At 43.3% G+C, this 18,373-nt stretch overlaps 1 protein-coding gene across 2 annotated transcripts in view; it reads left to right on the top strand.

The window, feature by feature from the left end:
- GLT1D1 (glycosyltransferase 1 domain containing 1) overlaps positions 1–18,373 on the top strand; it is a 99,494-nt gene that overhangs the window by 47,100 nt on the left and 34,021 nt on the right. For both annotated transcript variants that reach the window (XM_046641258.1, XM_046641257.1), the window contains exons 5-8: positions 380–416; positions 2,325–2,381; positions 11,208–11,303; positions 11,927–11,976. In XM_046641258.1, coding sequence (XP_046497214.1) covers positions 380–416; positions 2,325–2,381; positions 11,208–11,303; positions 11,927–11,976 — 240 coding nt within the window. The remainder of the gene's footprint in view (positions 1–379; positions 417–2,324; positions 2,382–11,207; positions 11,304–11,926; positions 11,977–18,373) is intronic.

Raw genomic sequence — 18,373 nt, 5'->3', positions numbered from 1 at the left:
GCATTTCCCAAAACTCCACTGTCGGCTTCAGCACATGATATGCACCAGACAGCTCTGTCACTGGCATGTTCTGAGCTTCGATAACTTTTCTACTAACGTAGTAACTCTAAAATTGTACTGTTGCGTAATGCCCAATTTAAGGGGCTTCTTTCTTTGTGCTTCTTGCCTCATAGATGCTGTATTTTTAATGGGCTAACCCCCATTAAAAGCAGAGGTAACTCTTTGCTCTTATAAAATAACTAGTCTGTGAGTGGCTGTGTAGATGATTCTGTGTGATGTTTTCTAAGAGGACTTTTTTATGACCTTCATTTTATTTCTAAGATGTAATTGTAATGGACTATCGAATTTACTTTTTTTCTTTTTCTCCTCTTTTCAAAAGCCGCATGCTAAGGGTAAGATCTATGTCCAGAGTCAAGGTAAGAATTTTTAAATATATATATATATTTTTAAATGAGCCCTTATCTTTCAGAGACACATACTGAAATGTTTATGGATGAAATAATATGAAGTCTGAGATTTACTTAAAAATAGTAGAATGGATACACTTTTAGTATTTTTTAACATTAAGATAAAAGAGTAATAGGAGAAGTTATCAAAGGATAATTTAAAATGCAGATCACTTAACATTTTCAACCAGTAGAATTATGAAGTGCTCTCTCAATGGTGTGATTAAACCAGGAGAAGGCTCAGCTTCTCCATTTAAGTTGAGTTTGGGGGACCCAGAACCCTTCTCCCTTCATCTCCACCCCTCCCTGTGCTTACCTGGTCCTGCCCAGTGGTGGCCTCTGACATCCTTTCCTGAAACCCCCAGGGTCTCCTAAATATAGCCAGAAAACTGTTCTATTGTTTAAACAATAGGAGTCAGGGAAAGAGTGGTTCCAGAGAAGAAGATATGATGGGAGCCTGCCCTGATGGCCTAGTGGCCAAAGTGCAGTGCTCTCACTGCTTCAGTGGCCCGGGTTCCTGTCACCAGCACGGACCCACACCATCTGTCTGTCAGTTGCCATGCTGTGGCAGCGGCTCACACAGAAGAAGTAGAAGGAACAGCTATGATATACAACCAGGCACTGGGGCTTTGGGGAGGGGAAAAAAAAAGAGGGAGATTGGCAACAGATGTTAGCTCAGGGCAGATCTTTCCCAGCAAACAAAAAAATAGACCACGTAAGGGATTCTAAGCTTAGGCTGGAGCAGGTGCTGAGGCCCAGGTCTCAAGTTCAGGCCTCATGAGGCGTTTTCCTGGGTGCTGGACACCAGGGCGCACGGCCCCTCAGCCCACCTTAGCTGCGCATCGCATCATCAGGGTGCAAATGCTTTAGTGGTTTCAGGGGGATTTTTAGCTGTGGAATCACTTACCAAATAAACTCTTGGAGCCCCCATTTGAAAAAGGATGTGCTGACTTGGTCTGTATAAAGGGCGTGTGTCAGCGTCAGGGCAGGCGTGGGGTTGGCGCCTCCCTCTCCTCTGCTGTGGCCTGATTTATAGTCAAGGAAAACGCTGGTGCAGCAGGAAAAACTGGGCTTGGGAGCAGCACGTGGGTGTGAAGGCAGCCTCTGCCGCCTGTGCTGCCTCACTTTGAACACCGGCCAGCCGCTGGGACCTCAGTTTCCAGCCGGATAGACTGGAGGAGTCAGCCCGCCCACCAGGGCCTTAAGAAATTCCAGGCTTGTGGTGAGGGTGCCCACCCAGAGTTGGGGCCCAGGGCAAGCGTGGAGCAGACGCTCATCAATTAGCTGTCATTCATATTATTCAGTGTGAATGACAGCTTGACAAGTGCATTGGACAGGTGCTTAGACAACTTGATTTACATTTCATAAAATTTCAAATTTTTTCAGTTATCAAGATAATCTGTTAAATGTTGCCACTGAATTGCCTATGTCTTAAAATGTTCAATTTTCTAGAGAATTTTAAGCTTAAATCTGCCTGAGGAAGTGACACAGATAGCAGGCCATCATATGTGATTTGGGGGGGGAGGTTAGAGATTTTAAGTAGACGTGAGTTCTCTCTGGGGGCCGTTGGAGTTTAGTTGGGAACATTTTAGAAACCTGTCGCCCTCGTGCATTTTGTAGGAACTCGGGCCTCCTGTGACCTGGAGGCTGCCGGCTGGTCGAGATGGGGGCTGGGAGTGGTGGCTCTTCTCCCACTGGGAACCCGGGGGTTCGCTGTCAACCTTATAGGCTGGAGGATTAACGGGAATTCAGTGAAGCGCTCAGAGCTCTGAGTTCTTTTTAAGAACCAAGTATGACCGTTATATAAACGTCCACACAAACTACCTGGTTCTGTCTCATCCCCATGAACTTTGTCTTTCTATCTTTCCTCTGACCCAGGAATTGCAACAGTCCCGAACCCCGCCTTTGACTGGGATGCCTTCCTTCAGCGCTCAGGTGAGAGGTGAGACCTCATGGGGGTTTGACCCAGGGCATCATGTCGGCCGGTGTCATTACTCGTTAGTTTCACAGCGTTTGGAAGACGCGGCTGTCGGGTCACAGAAATGCACTGTTTTAGGGAGAACAGGGACGGGGGAGCACTGGTTAGAGCAAGACAGGATTTGGAGAACAAACGCAGTTTCCCCCTGTTCTCGGAGACGCTGGGGGTGGCATCTCCTCGTGAGGACCTGCCGGCTGGAGAGCAGGAGGGAGGGAGCCGCGGCCCTTCTGACGCGCTCCTGGGACATGCCTCCCGGTGTGTGTCCCACTCCAGGTGGCATTCGCTCCTCGGAAAGACGCCAGCCTCGTGCGTTCCTGTCCCTTTATTAGTGACACACGCGATGAATGACCACTGTAAAAAACACGAGAAAGTGGAGACCAGATACAGAAACAAAAATTGAAGGACTCGAAATCTCAGCACCAAAAAGGGACTGCTGTTAATGTTTTGATGTGATCTTTCTCAACAATTTTACACATATATGTAAAGATTTTATGTATTTATATATAATTATAGATATATATTATATCTATAGATATTGTATCTATATTATATATTGATATCATATATATTGTATCTATATTATATATTTTTGTCTTTTAAAATCATTATATAAAATAGATATAATATAGTAACATAATTACAGATCTGTATATGGATATATTATAATCTAAATATAACATATATTATTAAATATAATATATTATATATAATTATTTTTAAAAGACAAAAATACAGGCAACCTATACTTTCTGCTCTAACCTGCCTTATTTATTCATTATGTCAATAATAATATGAGCTAATTTGTCATTCTTTAAAAATTTCTAACATAAAATTTACATGTAGTGAAATACAGAGACTTCGAACATAAAATTAAATGAGTTTTGACAAATGTCTACACCCGAATTCAGAGATCACCTTCCTCCCGCTCAAGAAGTTCCCTCGTGGGCTCTTCCACATTTAATCCCCGTGGCCTAGAAGTGACCCCTGCCCCAGTTTCTATCATCCATGACAGAAGTTGCATTCCATTGTATGGACATACCACCAATGGTTTATCCGTTCTCCTATTGATGGATTTTTGAGTTGCTTCCTATTTTTAGCTATTATAAATAAAACTGCTCTGAACATCCTGGTGCAGAGATTCTGGTGAGCTATGTTTTCATTTCTCTTGGATAAATGTCTATAAGTTGACTAGCTTGGTTATAGGGTGCATATTTGCTTAACTTTGTAAAAAAACAGCCAAACAATTTTCCAAAGTATTGTGCCATTTTACACTTCCATAGACGTTGATGAGAGTTCCGGTTACTCCACATCCTTGCCAACAGTTGGTACTGACAGTCTCTTCAATTTTAGTTATTCGAGGGGGATGATGAAATCGTATCTCATTGTGGTTCTGATTTCCATTTCTCTGAGATGAACGGCGTTCACTACCTTTTCACATGCATATTGGCTATTCATGTATCTTCCTTGGTGAAGTATCTAGCCAAGGCTTTTCCCCAATTTTTTAATTATGTTGTTTGTCTTTTAATTCTTGGTGTGTAGGAGGTTTTAAAAAATGTATTCTGGGTACAAGTCTTTTGTCAGATACCTATATTGTGAATATTATCTCCCATTCTCTGGTTTACCTTTTCATTTTCTTAACTATGTCTTTTGAAGAGCAGAAGCTGGCCATGATCGTATAGCGGTTAGTACTCTGCCTTGTGAAGAGGAGAAGTTTTTAATTTTGTTGAAGTCTAGTTGATCAATTTTTCTTGCATGGTTAGTACTTTTTGAGTCCTGTCTAAGAAATCTTTGCTTACCCTAAGGTTGCAAAGGTATTTTCCTTATTTTTTATTATTTTTTCCTCTGGAAGTTTTAGCATTTTAGCTTTTCATTAGGATTGTAATCCATCTGGAATTTTTTGTGTGTGGTATGAGGTAGGGATTAAAATTCATTTTTTTTCTATAAATTGTTCCAGTATCACTTATTGAAAATGCTTTTCTTTCCTTATTGAATTGCTCTGGTGCCTTTGCTGAAAATCAATTTACTGTGCGTGAGTGTTCTGTTCATCTATATGTCTATCCTCACACCAAGATCATGCTGTCTCATGGCTGTAGATTTATAGTAAATCTAGAAATCAGGTAGTGTTTTTCAACAACTTTATTTCAGAATTGTTTTAGCTATTGTAGATTTTTTGCATATCCATATAAATTTGGAATCATCTTGTCAATTTATATAAAATCCTGTTGCATTGAATCTATAGATCAATTTAGGGAGAAATCACATCTTAACAATAATTTGTACTAAAATCTATGAACAGGTGTATGCGTACATTTATTTGCCTTATTTATCTTCATAGTGATTTGTACAGGTCTTTCGTGTATTTTTTTTTTTATATTTTTAAGATTGGCACCTAAGCTAATAACTGTTGCCAATCTTCTTTTTTTTCTTTCTGCTTTTTTCTCCCCAAATCCCCCCAGTACATAGTTGTATATTTTAGTTGTGGATCCTTCCAGTTGTGGCACGTGGGACGCCGCCTCACTGTAGCCTGATAAGCGGTGCCATGTCCGCGCCCATGAACCGAACCAGCGAAACCCTGGGCCGCTGTAGCGGAGCGTGCGAACTTGACCACTCGGCCACGGGGCCGGCCCCTCATGTATTTTTTTTTAACTTATTTTTAAAGATTGTATTATTTTTGACACCATTATAAATGGGATTGAAAAATTTTTCATTTTTGAATGGTTTGTTGCTGGTATATAGAAATACAATTGATTTTTCTACATTGACATTTTATCCTGCAAATCTTGTCAATTTATTAGTTCTAATTATATCATGACTCTTAATTCCTTTATAGTATTATTTTAAATTCTGTAATCTTATTTGACCAACGGCTCTTGTTGGTCATTTCGATTTTTTAAAACTTTTGGGTATGCAGTGATGAAGGACTTCAGTCTTCATATATTGGCCCAATTGTTTTCTTAGCAGCAATTCCTAAAAATGGAATCACTGGATTAGATTATGCACTTAAGCAGAGCTTTCATATGTCTTACACAATTGTCCTTTGGCAAGGTAGCATCAATGTGCGTGTCCATCAGCAATGCTGTGAGGGTGCCACTTTCCCCACAGGTGGTAAAGCTAGGAGAGTCTTGCCATCGTGTTTTCCACGCACAGTAGGACTTCAGCATAGTCAGGATGTTTAAAGAAAATTTTATTGTATACTATTTCTAAGTATAGAAGGTTTAGTTGTCCACAAATGAGGCCCATAAGTGCATGCTCTATGGGATCATAACTGCCTTACAGGCTGACCAACCCAATATTTCTGGTAAAGGTGCTGAAACAGCTAAAATTGGCTTATCAAATGCAATGTTTTTATTGAGATAAAAATGGCATGTAACATTATATAAGTTTCAGGTATACAATGTTATAATTCAACATCTGGTTTTTTTTAATGTAGCCAATTCCCTTTATTTATTTATTTATTTATTTATTTTGAGGACGATTGGCCCTGAGCTAACAGCTGGTCCACTGTTCCTCTTTTTTCCTCCCCGAAGCCCCAGTACATCGTTGTACATCCTAGTTATAAGTCCTTCTAATTCTTCTCTGTGGGACGCTGCCACAGCCTGCCTTGATGAGCAGTGTGTAGGTCGGCGCCCAGGATCCGAACCGGTGAACCCTGGGCTGCCAAAGTGGAGTGCACAAACTTAACCACTGTGCCACCAGGCCAGCCCCATAATTTGACATCTGTTTACACTATAGCTTACCACCAAAAGGCTAGTTGCCATCCATCACCCTACACTTGACCCCCTTCACCCATTTTACCTACGCCCCCCAACCTCCTTCCCCTCTGGTAACCATCACTCTCTTCTCTGTATCTATAAGTTTGTTTTTGTTTTGTTTGTTCTTTTTTTTTTTTTTCAGGTTCCACATATGGGTGAAATCATATGGTATTTGACTTTCTCTGTCTGACTTATTTCTCCAACAGTTGTTATTTCTTAGCATAATACCTTCAGGGTCCATCCATGTTGTTACAAATGGCAAGATTTCATCCTCTTTTATGGCTGAATGATATTCCATTGCATGTATATGCCACATCTTCTTTATCCATTCATCCTTTGATAGACACTTAAGTTGTTTCTGTATCTTGGCTGTTATAAATAATGCTGCAGTGAACATAGGGGTGCATGTATCTTTTCAAGTTAGTGTTTTCATATTTTTCAGATAAATATGCAGAAGTGGAATAGCTGGATCATATGGTAGTTCAATTCCTAATTTTTTGAGGAATCTCCATACTGTTTTCCATCGTGGCTGCACCAATTTACATTCCCACCAGCATGTAGGAGGGTTCTCTTTTTTCTCCATCCTCTCCAACACTTGTTGTTTCTTGTCTTTTTGTTTATTAGCCATTCTGATGCGTGTGAGGTGGGATCTCATTGTGGTTTTGATTTGCATTTCCCTCCAACTGCAATTTAAAGCCTGAGAATTTGTCTGTTTTGACCTGAAAGGTTTCCTCCGAGAGACGACAGTGAGGGGTGCTCTTGGGGAGGGCTCAATTTGCAAGTTCTGCTGTAAACTTCAAAGAAGAAGCTGAAGGTGCAAAATCAAGCCCTGCCCTCAGCAAGTGTGAAGACCTCCTAGCCTGTTTTTGCTCCAAAAACTTCAAGCAAAACCTCCACCACATACTGTATGTCAGCATTGGGTTCCCTGCAAAAGAAAAAAATCTCCAAGCATTTTATTAGAAATAATTTTCGGAGTGTATTCATCAGTCTCAGCGACAAGAGCAGAGCTGTTCTCAGCATTACAGATGGACCCACGCGATCCGATTGCTTTATCATGTCCGGAAGGGTGCGCCATTATTCTGAACCAGTGGGCATGTCTTAAATTGCCTGTTGTAAGGTTATTTCATCTTCTGTGTATCACAGGACACAGTTGCAGTGTAACTAAGATTCATAATTTCCCAAAGGAGAGAGATTCGTCATCAACTTCCAGTCTCAACGGTTGATTGTTTCGCTGTTCTTACGAGGGAGTGATTCACTGAACAGCCAAGAGATTTAAAATCCTCCCTAGACAACGTTTCCTCTGGAGTCCTGCTTGGCTGCAGTTTAATCTTGATGTGTGCAATTAGAAGTTGTAAATGTATTCAGAATAGATGGGCACAGGGAAGCTTGGGCTGTGATGCTGGTAGCTGAGCGGGGTAGGTAATGGCTTACGGGTAAGATGTAGAATTAATCCGCGTCTCTGGGTTCTATGATCAGTTGCCTGTCCTCCTTTGTGTGGCCATTCATCTTTGTCTCTTTCAGACTCTAGAGATGACCCATCTTCCTCCCCCCTCCACTGTCTTACCCTGCCCCCCGAATGTTCGAAACCTGTGACTGTGATTGGCACCTCCACTTTGAGCTTGAGACAGTGAAAACAGAAGATACAGTGAATTTGATACAGGCTGTTAGTGATCAAATACTCGCCCTCTGAATTCTTATGAACTGTTAACCTTGAAGTCAAGGGGAGTGTGTTGGGAAGGGCCTCGTTTATCACTCCATATAAATAGGCGGGCCCCTGATTAGGTGCCACGGTTTATCGGTTTATCGTCTGCTTCCTAAATAGCTGATGTCAGTTTTATGACGCATTCTTCTCTACAGTATGTAGCAGGATTTTGAGGACATTCAGTTTTATCTCTAAGGTCTAGCTAACAAATTACTGAGTCTCCTTGGTTTAAAACATTAAACCAATTTTATGCTAACCGGATCCCACATTCGAACAGATCAACCAGGAGCAAATAAAGAATGAAGTAGGTTAAATGTGCTAAGTGGCCTTGCTGTAATTTTTCACATGATATTTACAGTAGCTCTTCTGATGAGAAGATGCATGTTTAGACATCGAGTTAGTTACCTGGTCTTTGAGTTTTCTGTGCATTTCCAAATGTCTCTTAAATGTTGTTATGATGCAGTGCTCCATGATTTTTGCTTTTAAATGCCAGTGACCCACACATGTGAAGTAATGATTCCCAAAAGACCATCAAACCCAGAAACCATGAAAGCTTAAATTTGACCTGGCCATTCCACCACTCCTTCCTGTTTTTCTGTTGTCCATTTTATATTTTTCTTATTTCTATTTATTTATTTATTTTTCTCTCTTTCTTTTTTAAACTCTATTTGTATTTTCTATACGGAGACTCTAATATGCCTAACTCACATGGTGTATTTTTCCTCCTCAGGCTATTCCTTGGAAAATTAGCGTATTTTTCATATGGAAAATTGGTGTTACTAGATCCCTTTATGCATCAATGGCCCCCAAAATCAGACTTATCAGCTAAAATTCCCAAACCCTAATACACTCAACTGATGTTCTCGAATTCTTTTATGCTTATAATAACATGTGAAAAAAATAAAGAGAGCTGCTAGAATAGACAACAGTGGGTAGAAGTTGGCTTCACTCAGACTGGGTTTCTGTTCTGGAGCCGCTGATGAGTGACTTTGCTGGTCAGGCGACATGGTGTGTAGCCTCTTGGGATGATGTGGTGGCAGACCGGGAGGATGACTTGTTTTGTTTTGAAGATAAAAATGCCATTCTCCAGGAAATGATGACATCAGAAAGACACAGAATTGCACGCATTTTAAGGGATGAGTTCAAACCTTGTTAACCTAGATATTAGAGGAAAAGCAAAGAGAAGAAAAATAAGCTTTGGGTTAAAATGAGGAAACAAAATCCACTAAAAAATTAGGTAGGTACTTGCCTCCCCTCCAAACCCACAGAGCACCTGTTTTAGTTCCTTTTGAAAATCGAACAGTGAACAGACTACTTTCCCCGAGGCTGGCCATGGTCGAAGGGAGCCTGGAACTGATGAATGAGAGCTGGTGCCTCAGTGCGAGGGGCTGAGCATGCGGTTCTTCCATCAGGATTTGTCAACTATTGTCTTTATTTCCTTGAAAATGATATTTCTATATGTGAGAAGTGCATATAAGCAACTAGAACCCAATTGCTGTCTCTGCATTTTGTTTTCTTAAAATCCTAGAATAAGACAAAGCATTTAGTCCTCTGCTCTGTCGTTCTCTTATTTAGTTTCCTAAATTCCCATGACATCCAGTCTCCAACCCAGGAAGACCGCGAGGGGAGCGGCAGGGGACTGCGATCAGCTCCCTCTCCCTCCAGGTCTGGTAGGGCAGGGGCCTCAAAATCAGTTTAGTGAGTTGGGGACCAGCACTTTTAACAATATGAAATGAAATAGAACAAAAAACTGTCAAAGACCTCATCTGTAGCAAGGCTAATTTCTTTTTTGGAAACTATGTATAAACTCTGTGGATAAATGCATAACCCCTGTGTAGGGATTGCAATATAACATGTGTATCTTACTGTAGGTCCAGTCAGCAGTTGAAGACCCGTGTTGTGAATTATAGAGGATTCTCTTCCCAGGGCTGTCTTTCCCAGGGGTCCTGGGGTTGGGGCAGGGCCACTTTTTTCCAGCTTCACCTGACTGGAAGGCCAACAGTCTTCTGCACCTGCTATTCTGGGCAGCTAATGTGTCAAATCGAAGTCGAGGAGCAAAATAATTTCCATCTATACTGTCACATAGCAGAAATAAGGAATTAAGTGGAGGCTTTTTGCCGAGACATCACATAGTTTCTTACAATGATGCTTTCTTTGGATATCTTCTCTGGACGCCATCTCTGTGTTTCTGTTTTGTTTTTGTATGCCCTTTTTTTCAATTCAGTAATAACGATTCTCAACTTTCCCCTTCTTTGGGTTTTTCTTCTTTGGTTTTCCCTTTCATGCTTTTTCTCCTTCCACCTTCCTTCTTTTCCTCTTCTTGTATATTTGAAGAGATAGCTCATGCACATGATGATGATGATGGTTGAAGTGATTTTGTATCCTTTTCAATGTGTCACGTCTGGAGACACATAATGTCAGCTTCTTTCATTACTGGTGATTTTTCTTTAATATGTAAACTGTGTGTGTGCGTGTGTGTGTAAACACAAACCCATGTGCACTGGGCTGAGGTTTCCTACCTTGGTTAAGTGGGTACATGTACAGATGTTGTGTTTCCTTTGAAATTAATTAATAAGTCATTTTTGAGAAGGCACTTTTAATTTTTGTTCTCATCGAACTCATATTGGTCTTAGCATTAATTGATGTTCTTGCGTAGTACTGTAGGGATGGACCTGGCCTTCCTATCTTTAAAGGTATTCTTCAACTTTCATCATTCATTAAAGAGAATGGCTTGTCTCCTGACCTCACTTTCTCACCCAGTCTGGTGTGGAGACTAGGAGGGGAGTCTAGGGGTGGAGAAATTGATTCCACCTCTGGGTGGGAGGTGCCACAAAGAACGTGGCCGTCTTCCACAACTAGTCTTATGTTACAGCTTTCACTATGGCAAAACTAAACCCTTCTGTCTGTCTCTGGGCAGGTATACTGTAAATGTGGGTACCTATGTATACATGTATGGAATCAGGAGTACATTAATGTATAAACCATCTTTCCAGTTTCATCAAGAAAATAGTCTTCGTGGGTGGAATTGGGTCTAAATGTTTTCCAGGACCTCTGGCTCACACGTCGGTGATAACTGATTCAGTCCTCTGCCCCATCCTTCCTCACCGCAGCAGAGGCACATTTACGTTTACGAGGCTGGGCTCACTCAGGTTTACCCATCAAGAGAGAATGTTCGTTCATGCAGGGAAACGAATACAACGGTCAGGAGTGGGAACAGCTGGCTGAGAAGTCTGAGGCCCCGCGGGCCCTGAGCTGTGTCTGGGGTCGTGGATGCTGTGTTACCCTTCGAGTCCTCTCCCCTGAGAACATCCTGAACTCTTCCGTTGCAGAGATTAACCAAAGTGCTGATAATTTACACGTGTTTCTCCTGATATGCGGACTCAGACAAGTGAAAGACCCTCTCTATGTGGTGGATGTGTTCTCAGGTATGTTTCTCAGGTCACCCTCTGTTTACGGGCGGGGCACATGTCTTTGCATTTCTCTCTTTAAGATTTTGAATTTTATCTTCGCACACTTTGCACATTAGCAGAACTGTTTCTAGATGGTTACTTTGGCAACAACCAGAAAAATAATAGCGCTGTGGAGTCATTTCAATTGTTTTCTACTTTCCTTGCCCTCAGCTTCTGAGGAAATTATAAAAGTAGTGAATAATTGTAAGGCTAAAATAGTTTTATCTGAAGATGCTTTACACATGCCAATTTGTAGGCTGCATTTGGAGTTTTATTGCTTTGCTTAAGTTAGTCTGGGCTCTTACTCTTCAGCACGTTCTGAAGCCCAGATTCATTTGTGGAAGCATGTTAGTCCTGGTTATCTAATAACGAAACTTGATAAGGTGTAACATTCTAGAAAAAAAATTTATTTAAAAGCATAAAATGTCAAATATTTACATTTTAAATAAATATAGTTAAATTTGACTAATGTGGATGAAAGCAAAATGATATGAAATAATTTGTCTTATGGAGTAATTTGTATTAAACGTAGTTGTATTTTCAGCTGTGACTTAAACCATTTTCGTTTTTAAAGTTTTTTTTTCTTTTTTCTTCCCAAGAATGGCATCAGGAAGAGCCCAACGTTTACCTGGTCATTGTCGGCCCCGAGGTGAGTTGACTTGCCGTAAACATTTATCTCTTCTCTGCTTTCCTCTTGATACTTTTTATGTATTTTTCTCAAATTAGTTTATATTGTTCTTCTAACCAAAATTTTCTTTCCTTTTTAAGTAAATGAAGTCTGTTGGCCTTTTTAAAAATAAAAACTAGACCAAGGTTCAAGATTATGACGCACAAATCTTTGCAATTAATTCACTCCTACAAAGGATAACTAATAAATTATTAGGGGAATACAGAGGAGTCATGTAAAGAGAAAGTCATACAAAGCAAAAGTTCGTCTAGGTGGCGCATAAGGCAAAATGTGTGTGGTCCAGCATGAGGCAAACACTATGTGTGGTCCAAATTGTCTTTGAAACTCCCCCAAATGGCTCAACAACAAACACAGAGCCGTGTTTTCAATGGAGCACAGATTAAGTAATTGGCGTGCGTTTAGGAGCCAGGTGCTATGGGCAGTAAGTGTGTATAAGCGCGAGAAGCACAGTCTGCTGGGGAGACGCGGTGCCTGTCCGTGGCGGTGGGCTGGGAATGGCCCGGGGAATGGCATGGAGGTCCCGCCTCTCCTGCAGTGGCTGCCCGGATGTTGGCGCTTCTCCTCATCACTACGGGTCAAGCGCATGCGTCTTCCACCTCTGGGCCGCGCGCTCAGGTTCAGAGAAGCTGTGCTGACACTGGTCATCTCATGAACATGAACTTTGACTTTCTCCAGGTGGTTTGGAAAACGAAACGGGCTTAGCGTTTCCAGCTGGATTGGACGCAGCATGGCGGGAAGAGCTCCCTCCTTCATGGGGCATGTGCTCCAGGGCCGCACTGTGCCAGCCCCACGGGAGCCACTCTCGGCTTCCTTTCCCACCTTTGCCCAGTGGGGAGAGTTGAGTGTGTGGGTGTTAGGTGCGTGCACGACTTCACTGTGTCACTCACCTCTGTGAGAGGACCGTGGGTGAACTCGTCGGGGAGTGGAGTTCCACACGACTCGGGGCTCATGTTGTGTGATTCTTCCTTACGCAGGTTTCCGGTTCCCTGGGGACCCACAAAGCATGCGGTGGGAGTCTGAAGCTTTTCTCAGGCTTCTGGAAGACCTGTGGAAATAATATGTTGGCCTAGAAAAAGGCCACCTAACCTAATACAAATAGCAAGGGCTGGAATCTGTGGCCTCATTGCCTGTCACATGGGAAATGAAGCACCCCGTTTGGGTTGTTTGGTAACACACACACACACACACGTGCACACACACACGTTACACAGGCTCACACACACTCAGGGCCAGCCTTTTGGTGATAAGATAATTCCTGGTGCACTAATTAATACTAAGTCCCATAGTGGCGAAGTTATTATTATTATTTTTTTATTATTTTAATTCTCTTTCCATCCTTCCATTTGAAGATCATGATTGAAAGAGGTTTTAGTTTGGTGCTAAATTCTTGTTAACCGGGAGAGAACGCCTCGGTCTTAGAGCTGAGGGCTGGCAGCAGCCATCACCTAGAAAGAATTTAGTAATGTGGCTTTCTTTTTCGTTGTTTTTATTTTGATGGTTGCGTTCTACTTATGGCGTGTGATACTGGCTTTCTGACGATGAAAATTTCCTTTAAGAATAAATTGAATTGTCTTCACAAGAAGTATTAAATAAGCAACAGTACAGATGGTACGCAGATGTGACAAATTGTGAGAGTGCACGCAAATAGCCAAAGTTTGGGAAAATTTTTATGAAGTGTTAGTGTGTGTGGTGGAAGAGACACGAAAAAGAACAGGCCTGATGGAGAAAACCATTCAAAACTCCAAACTGAAGGTGATCTGATTCCTCGTTTGACGTTTTCTGGGTGGTGTTTCTTTTTAAGGAATCTGGAGAGAGGCGGCAGCCTTGGAAACACGTGTCTAGCACTAAACATGTGCCGGAAGTCCCCTCCCAGAGACAGAGAGAGCCAGGAAGCGCGTGAGCTGGTGCAGAGGTCGGAGGAGGAGAGGGCGCTCCTGGAACAAGTCGCGCTTTCCTGGGTTTACCTGGAATCCTCATCTTTAACTCAGTCACAGATGAAGGACACAGGTGCCCGTTGTCTCATGAAGGCTTCGGAAGTCGTAGTCTTTTAGAAGAGACACTGATATTTTTGTTTTTAATTTATTTTTCCTTAAGATTGGCACCTGAGCTGACATCTGTTGCCAGTCTTCTTTTTTTTTTTCTTCTCCACCCCAAAGCCCTCCAGTATATAGTTGTGTATTCTAGTTGTGAGTGCCTCTGGTTGCACTATGCGGGTCGTCGCCTCAGCATGGCTTGATGAGCGGTGCCATGTCCACACTGAGGATCTGAACCGGCGAAACCCCGGGCTGCTGAAGTGGAGCGTGAACTTAACCACTCGGCCACGGGGCCGGCCCCTGTTTTGTTTTTTATATTAAACAATTAGGAATGTTTTTCACTACCCGAGGAAAGATGTCTTTTCTACCATTTGTTTTTGGAACGTGTCACTTTCTGTCCCTTTGCTTGCTTACTTTTGAAAGAACAATGAATGTAAAAAATGTTTCTCTTTTTTCCTAATTTCACTGCAAGGAAACTTGTTACTCAGGCTCCAGGTTGGAAGACAGTAGGAGAGGGCAGAGGCTGTGGCAAACTGTGGAATGATAGTGCGGGGAGCAGGATTCAGCTGCAGCAGCTGCATTCAGAGATGCAGGCCCCCTTGTCAACTTTCTGAGAGAACCACCAATCCAGAGAGTCTGTGTGTGTATGTGTGAGAAACGTGGTTTATGTAAAAATTTTTTTGAGAAAGATTAGCCCTGAGCTAACATCTGCTGCCAATCCTCTTCTTTTTGCTGAGGAAGACTGGCCCTGAGCTAACATCCGTGCCCATCTTCCTCTACTTTATATGTGGGATGCCTATCACAGCATGGCGTGCCAAGCGGTGCCATGTTCACACCCGGGATCCGAACGGCGAACCCCGGGCCGCCGAAGCGGAACGTGCGAACTTTACCGCTGCGCCACCCAGCCAGCCCCCAAATGCGTTTATTTTTGGGTGCTGGGAACTAATTAAATAAACACACCCATGTGTGTACATGCACACACGCACACATCCACACACACCCTCTTGATGTTGGCCTTGTAGGACCTACAAAATGCGTCTCTGTGTTTTCTTTTGTTAATTTCTGGAAGGAGGTAGTCCTAAATGGTTTAGAGCAAGGCCTGTCGTGACTTTGCCCCATGAGGGATTGACCAGGACTTGACACTGCAGGATTAGGGAGCAGAGGGCGATTTGGAGCTGGGGAGGGCAAGGCCGTTTACAGTGACCACAGAAAGGCACGTCCGGGGAAGCTTTCGTGCTTCCATAATTTCCAGTGGCCTCTCCTCCCCATTTCCATCTTGTCTAATAAACCTACAAGACACCTGAGGACAGGATGCTCGCTAGGCAAGCACAGGTCCAGGACTGGTCCCCTAGAACCCTCTAGCCCACTAGATTGCCATCCCTGAGACCCCTGGGACGATCCTGGAACTGCATCTGCAGCTAAGGAGGTCATTTGCTTGGGGGGAGCAAAGAGCACAAAGTCACGATTGAATATGAATGAGAGAAAAGAGCAGCGAGGAGAGAGCTCAGTGCAGGGCTGTGAAGGACCATGATCTGAGAGCCACTAGTCCTCAGTTCATTGCCATGAATTAATAATAATTCTAAGGCACTTCTTCCACAGGGCACTCCACCATCCATAATTAAAACCCCTCTAGGAAATGGGGAAATGCGTTCTTTGCTTGCAAATTTGCCACTTAGCAAAACCAGTTGTATGCACCTGGCACTGCGCCACGTCCACACGTCGGCTGCAGCCCTCCTAGGGTTTGCTCGCGTTCTCCTCCACTGACGGGAGAGATGGTGTCTTCCATCTGAATCTGCCTGCAGAGGTGCAGCCGTCTTCTCACCCCGCACGGAACCGAGCGCAGAGCGAAGGCTTTGGATCTGCCTGGTTAGGTCTCTCTCGGTCCCTTCTGGCTGCTGTCACAAAATACCGCAGACCGGGTGGCTTATGCACAACAGAAATCTATTTCTCACAGTTCTGAGGCTGGAAGTCCGAGATCAGGGGGCCGGCATGGCTGGGTTCTTGTGAGGACCACTTCCTGGCTCGTGGTGGATGCTTTCTCCCTGTGTGCACATGTGGCGGGGACAAGGGAGCTCTGTGGGGTCTCTTGATAAGAACACTAATGCCATTGATGAGGGTTCCACCGTCGTAGCCTAAGCACCCCCAGAGGCTCTACCTCCTAATTCCATCGCAGTGGTGGTTAGGATTTCAACATTTGAATGTTGGGGGGACACAAACTTTCAGTAATGTGCCAGCCTCCTAAAAACTCTTTATCAAATATAAGGGGAAACAAAGCCACCTCCACAGAAACCTTGACGTCATCTGAGCAGACGGTCATTTGAGTTTCTAAATGTCCAAGGCAGCACTGAATCCAATTAGTCACAAACTCCTTCGAACAGCGTGTTGGCTTCCTGCTTCCCTCTGCCCCTCAGAAACGGACACGTCCAGACGCGTTCGTGACCCTCACAGAGGCTGGTGCCTTTAGGTTTTATTTGCTTTTTTAACCACAGCCAATGGAGTGCTGGTAAATGTTGAACAACCGTTTCTTGTTGGGGAGGCAGGAGCCCTATTTCCTGAAGCCCTCTTTGCTTATTTTCATGATGTGAAAGCGTCTACCATGGCTGAGCCCAAGTCATCAGGCGATGTCCCTGAGCACAGGGCTGAGGAGGGGTGTGGGTGTGCACAGTGGCCCTTGTGAGCAGCTGGAGCCAACTCCAGCACATTTACGTAGTGACCCACCATACACACTCACATACACACCACACACATGTACTCACACCAGAAATGAGCTTCATTAAGCAATACTTTTTTTTTTTTGGTGAGGAAGACTGGCCTGAGCTAATACCTGTTGCCAGTCTTCCTCTTTTTGCTTGGGGAACTTTGTCCCTGAGCTAACATCTGTGCCAGTCTCCCTCTATTTTGTATGTGGGATGCTGCCACCGCATGGCTTGATGAACGGTGTATAGGTCCATTCCTGGGATCCAAACCCACGAACTCCGGGCGCTGAAGCAGAATGCACAAACTCAACCACTACGCCACCCAGCTGGCCCCAGCAATACTTTTAATTCATGCCATTCATGCACTCTGATATGTTTTTAAAGACTGTTTTATGCCATGCTTGTTATGCTATTCTGGTCTATCTTTTATATCATTAGAAGAATGTTTATTTTTTTACCCCCAAATTGATTTCATGATCCACTTCATAATCTGAAGTGTGGAAAACTCTGACTTGGGCCACACTGGATGATGTGTGTGTGTGTGGTGTGGTGTGTGTGTGTGTGTGTGTGTGTGTGACCCCTCTAAACATATTCCCTCTTTGAACCAGAGAATTGGCTGTTTCCTTGGTGAGTTCTCACCCCAAATCTCGGCCTGGCTCAGGCGTGACCTTGTCAGATCTGTTTCTGCTGACTCCTGGATTTAAACCAGCTCCCCACCATCATTGGAAGATTGCCACACATCTGCCAATTTTCAGTCAAGGATTCAGTTTAACATCACTTCTGAATACAGAACTAGGAGGAGTCTAAAAAGATTTTACACTTGAATTTGAACATTTACTACAATGTTATGGGTTAATATGCTGGTAATTTGGAAATGGATTTTAGAAGTGGGTTCAAGATCAAATCCTGTCACATTAAAATTCATATTTTAATGAATATCTCATATAACAGATTGAACACCCCAAATATTACCATTTTTTTTTAAGATTTTATTTTTTCCTTTTTCTCCCCAAATCCTGGTACATAGTTGTATATTCTTCGTTGTGGGTCCTTCTAGTTGTGGCATGTGGGACGCTGCTTCAGCATGGTTTGATGAGCAGTGCCATGTCCGCGCCCAGGATTCGAACCAACGAAACACTGGGCCGCCTGCAGCGGAGCGCGTGAGCTTAACCACTCAGCCACGGGGCCAGCCCCACCATTATTTTTGACATCCGATGTGAGTCCTGTCTTCTCTCATCCACTTCTTTCTCGTCCACTGCAAAGCCCAAGGATGGAATAAACTCGGTGTAAATCGTACCCTTCTGGAGGCTGCGGCTTTTCCAGGTCGTGTGCGCTGCCTCTCAGTACAGCCTTGCCTTGACGCCATTAGTTAGTATGTCTTGAAAAAGCACACAGTCCGTTGCTAGGGGATAATTACAGAGCATTCAGCAGTGATTCCCTCTGTCATTTCTCTCCACGGAGCCCGGTCTTGCAGGAGACCCCAAGGAAGAAACCACAGCTCAGGCAGTGCCCTTGGCTACACGCATCAGACCAACTTGAGCCGAAGGACATTTATTAGAAGACCACAAGAGAGTTGTTGGGGAGACTGAAGACCAGGTTTGGATTTCGTCAAGAACCAAGAAATTCCAG

The sequence above is a fragment of the Equus quagga genome, chromosome 15 (genome assembly GCF_021613505.1).
Source record: "Equus quagga isolate Etosha38 chromosome 15, UCLA_HA_Equagga_1.0, whole genome shotgun sequence".
NCBI classification, from domain to species: domain Eukaryota; kingdom Metazoa; phylum Chordata; class Mammalia; order Perissodactyla; family Equidae; genus Equus; species Equus quagga.
Note: the sequence above shows the minus strand (reverse complement) of the source record. Positions and strands in the feature narration are given on the sequence as shown.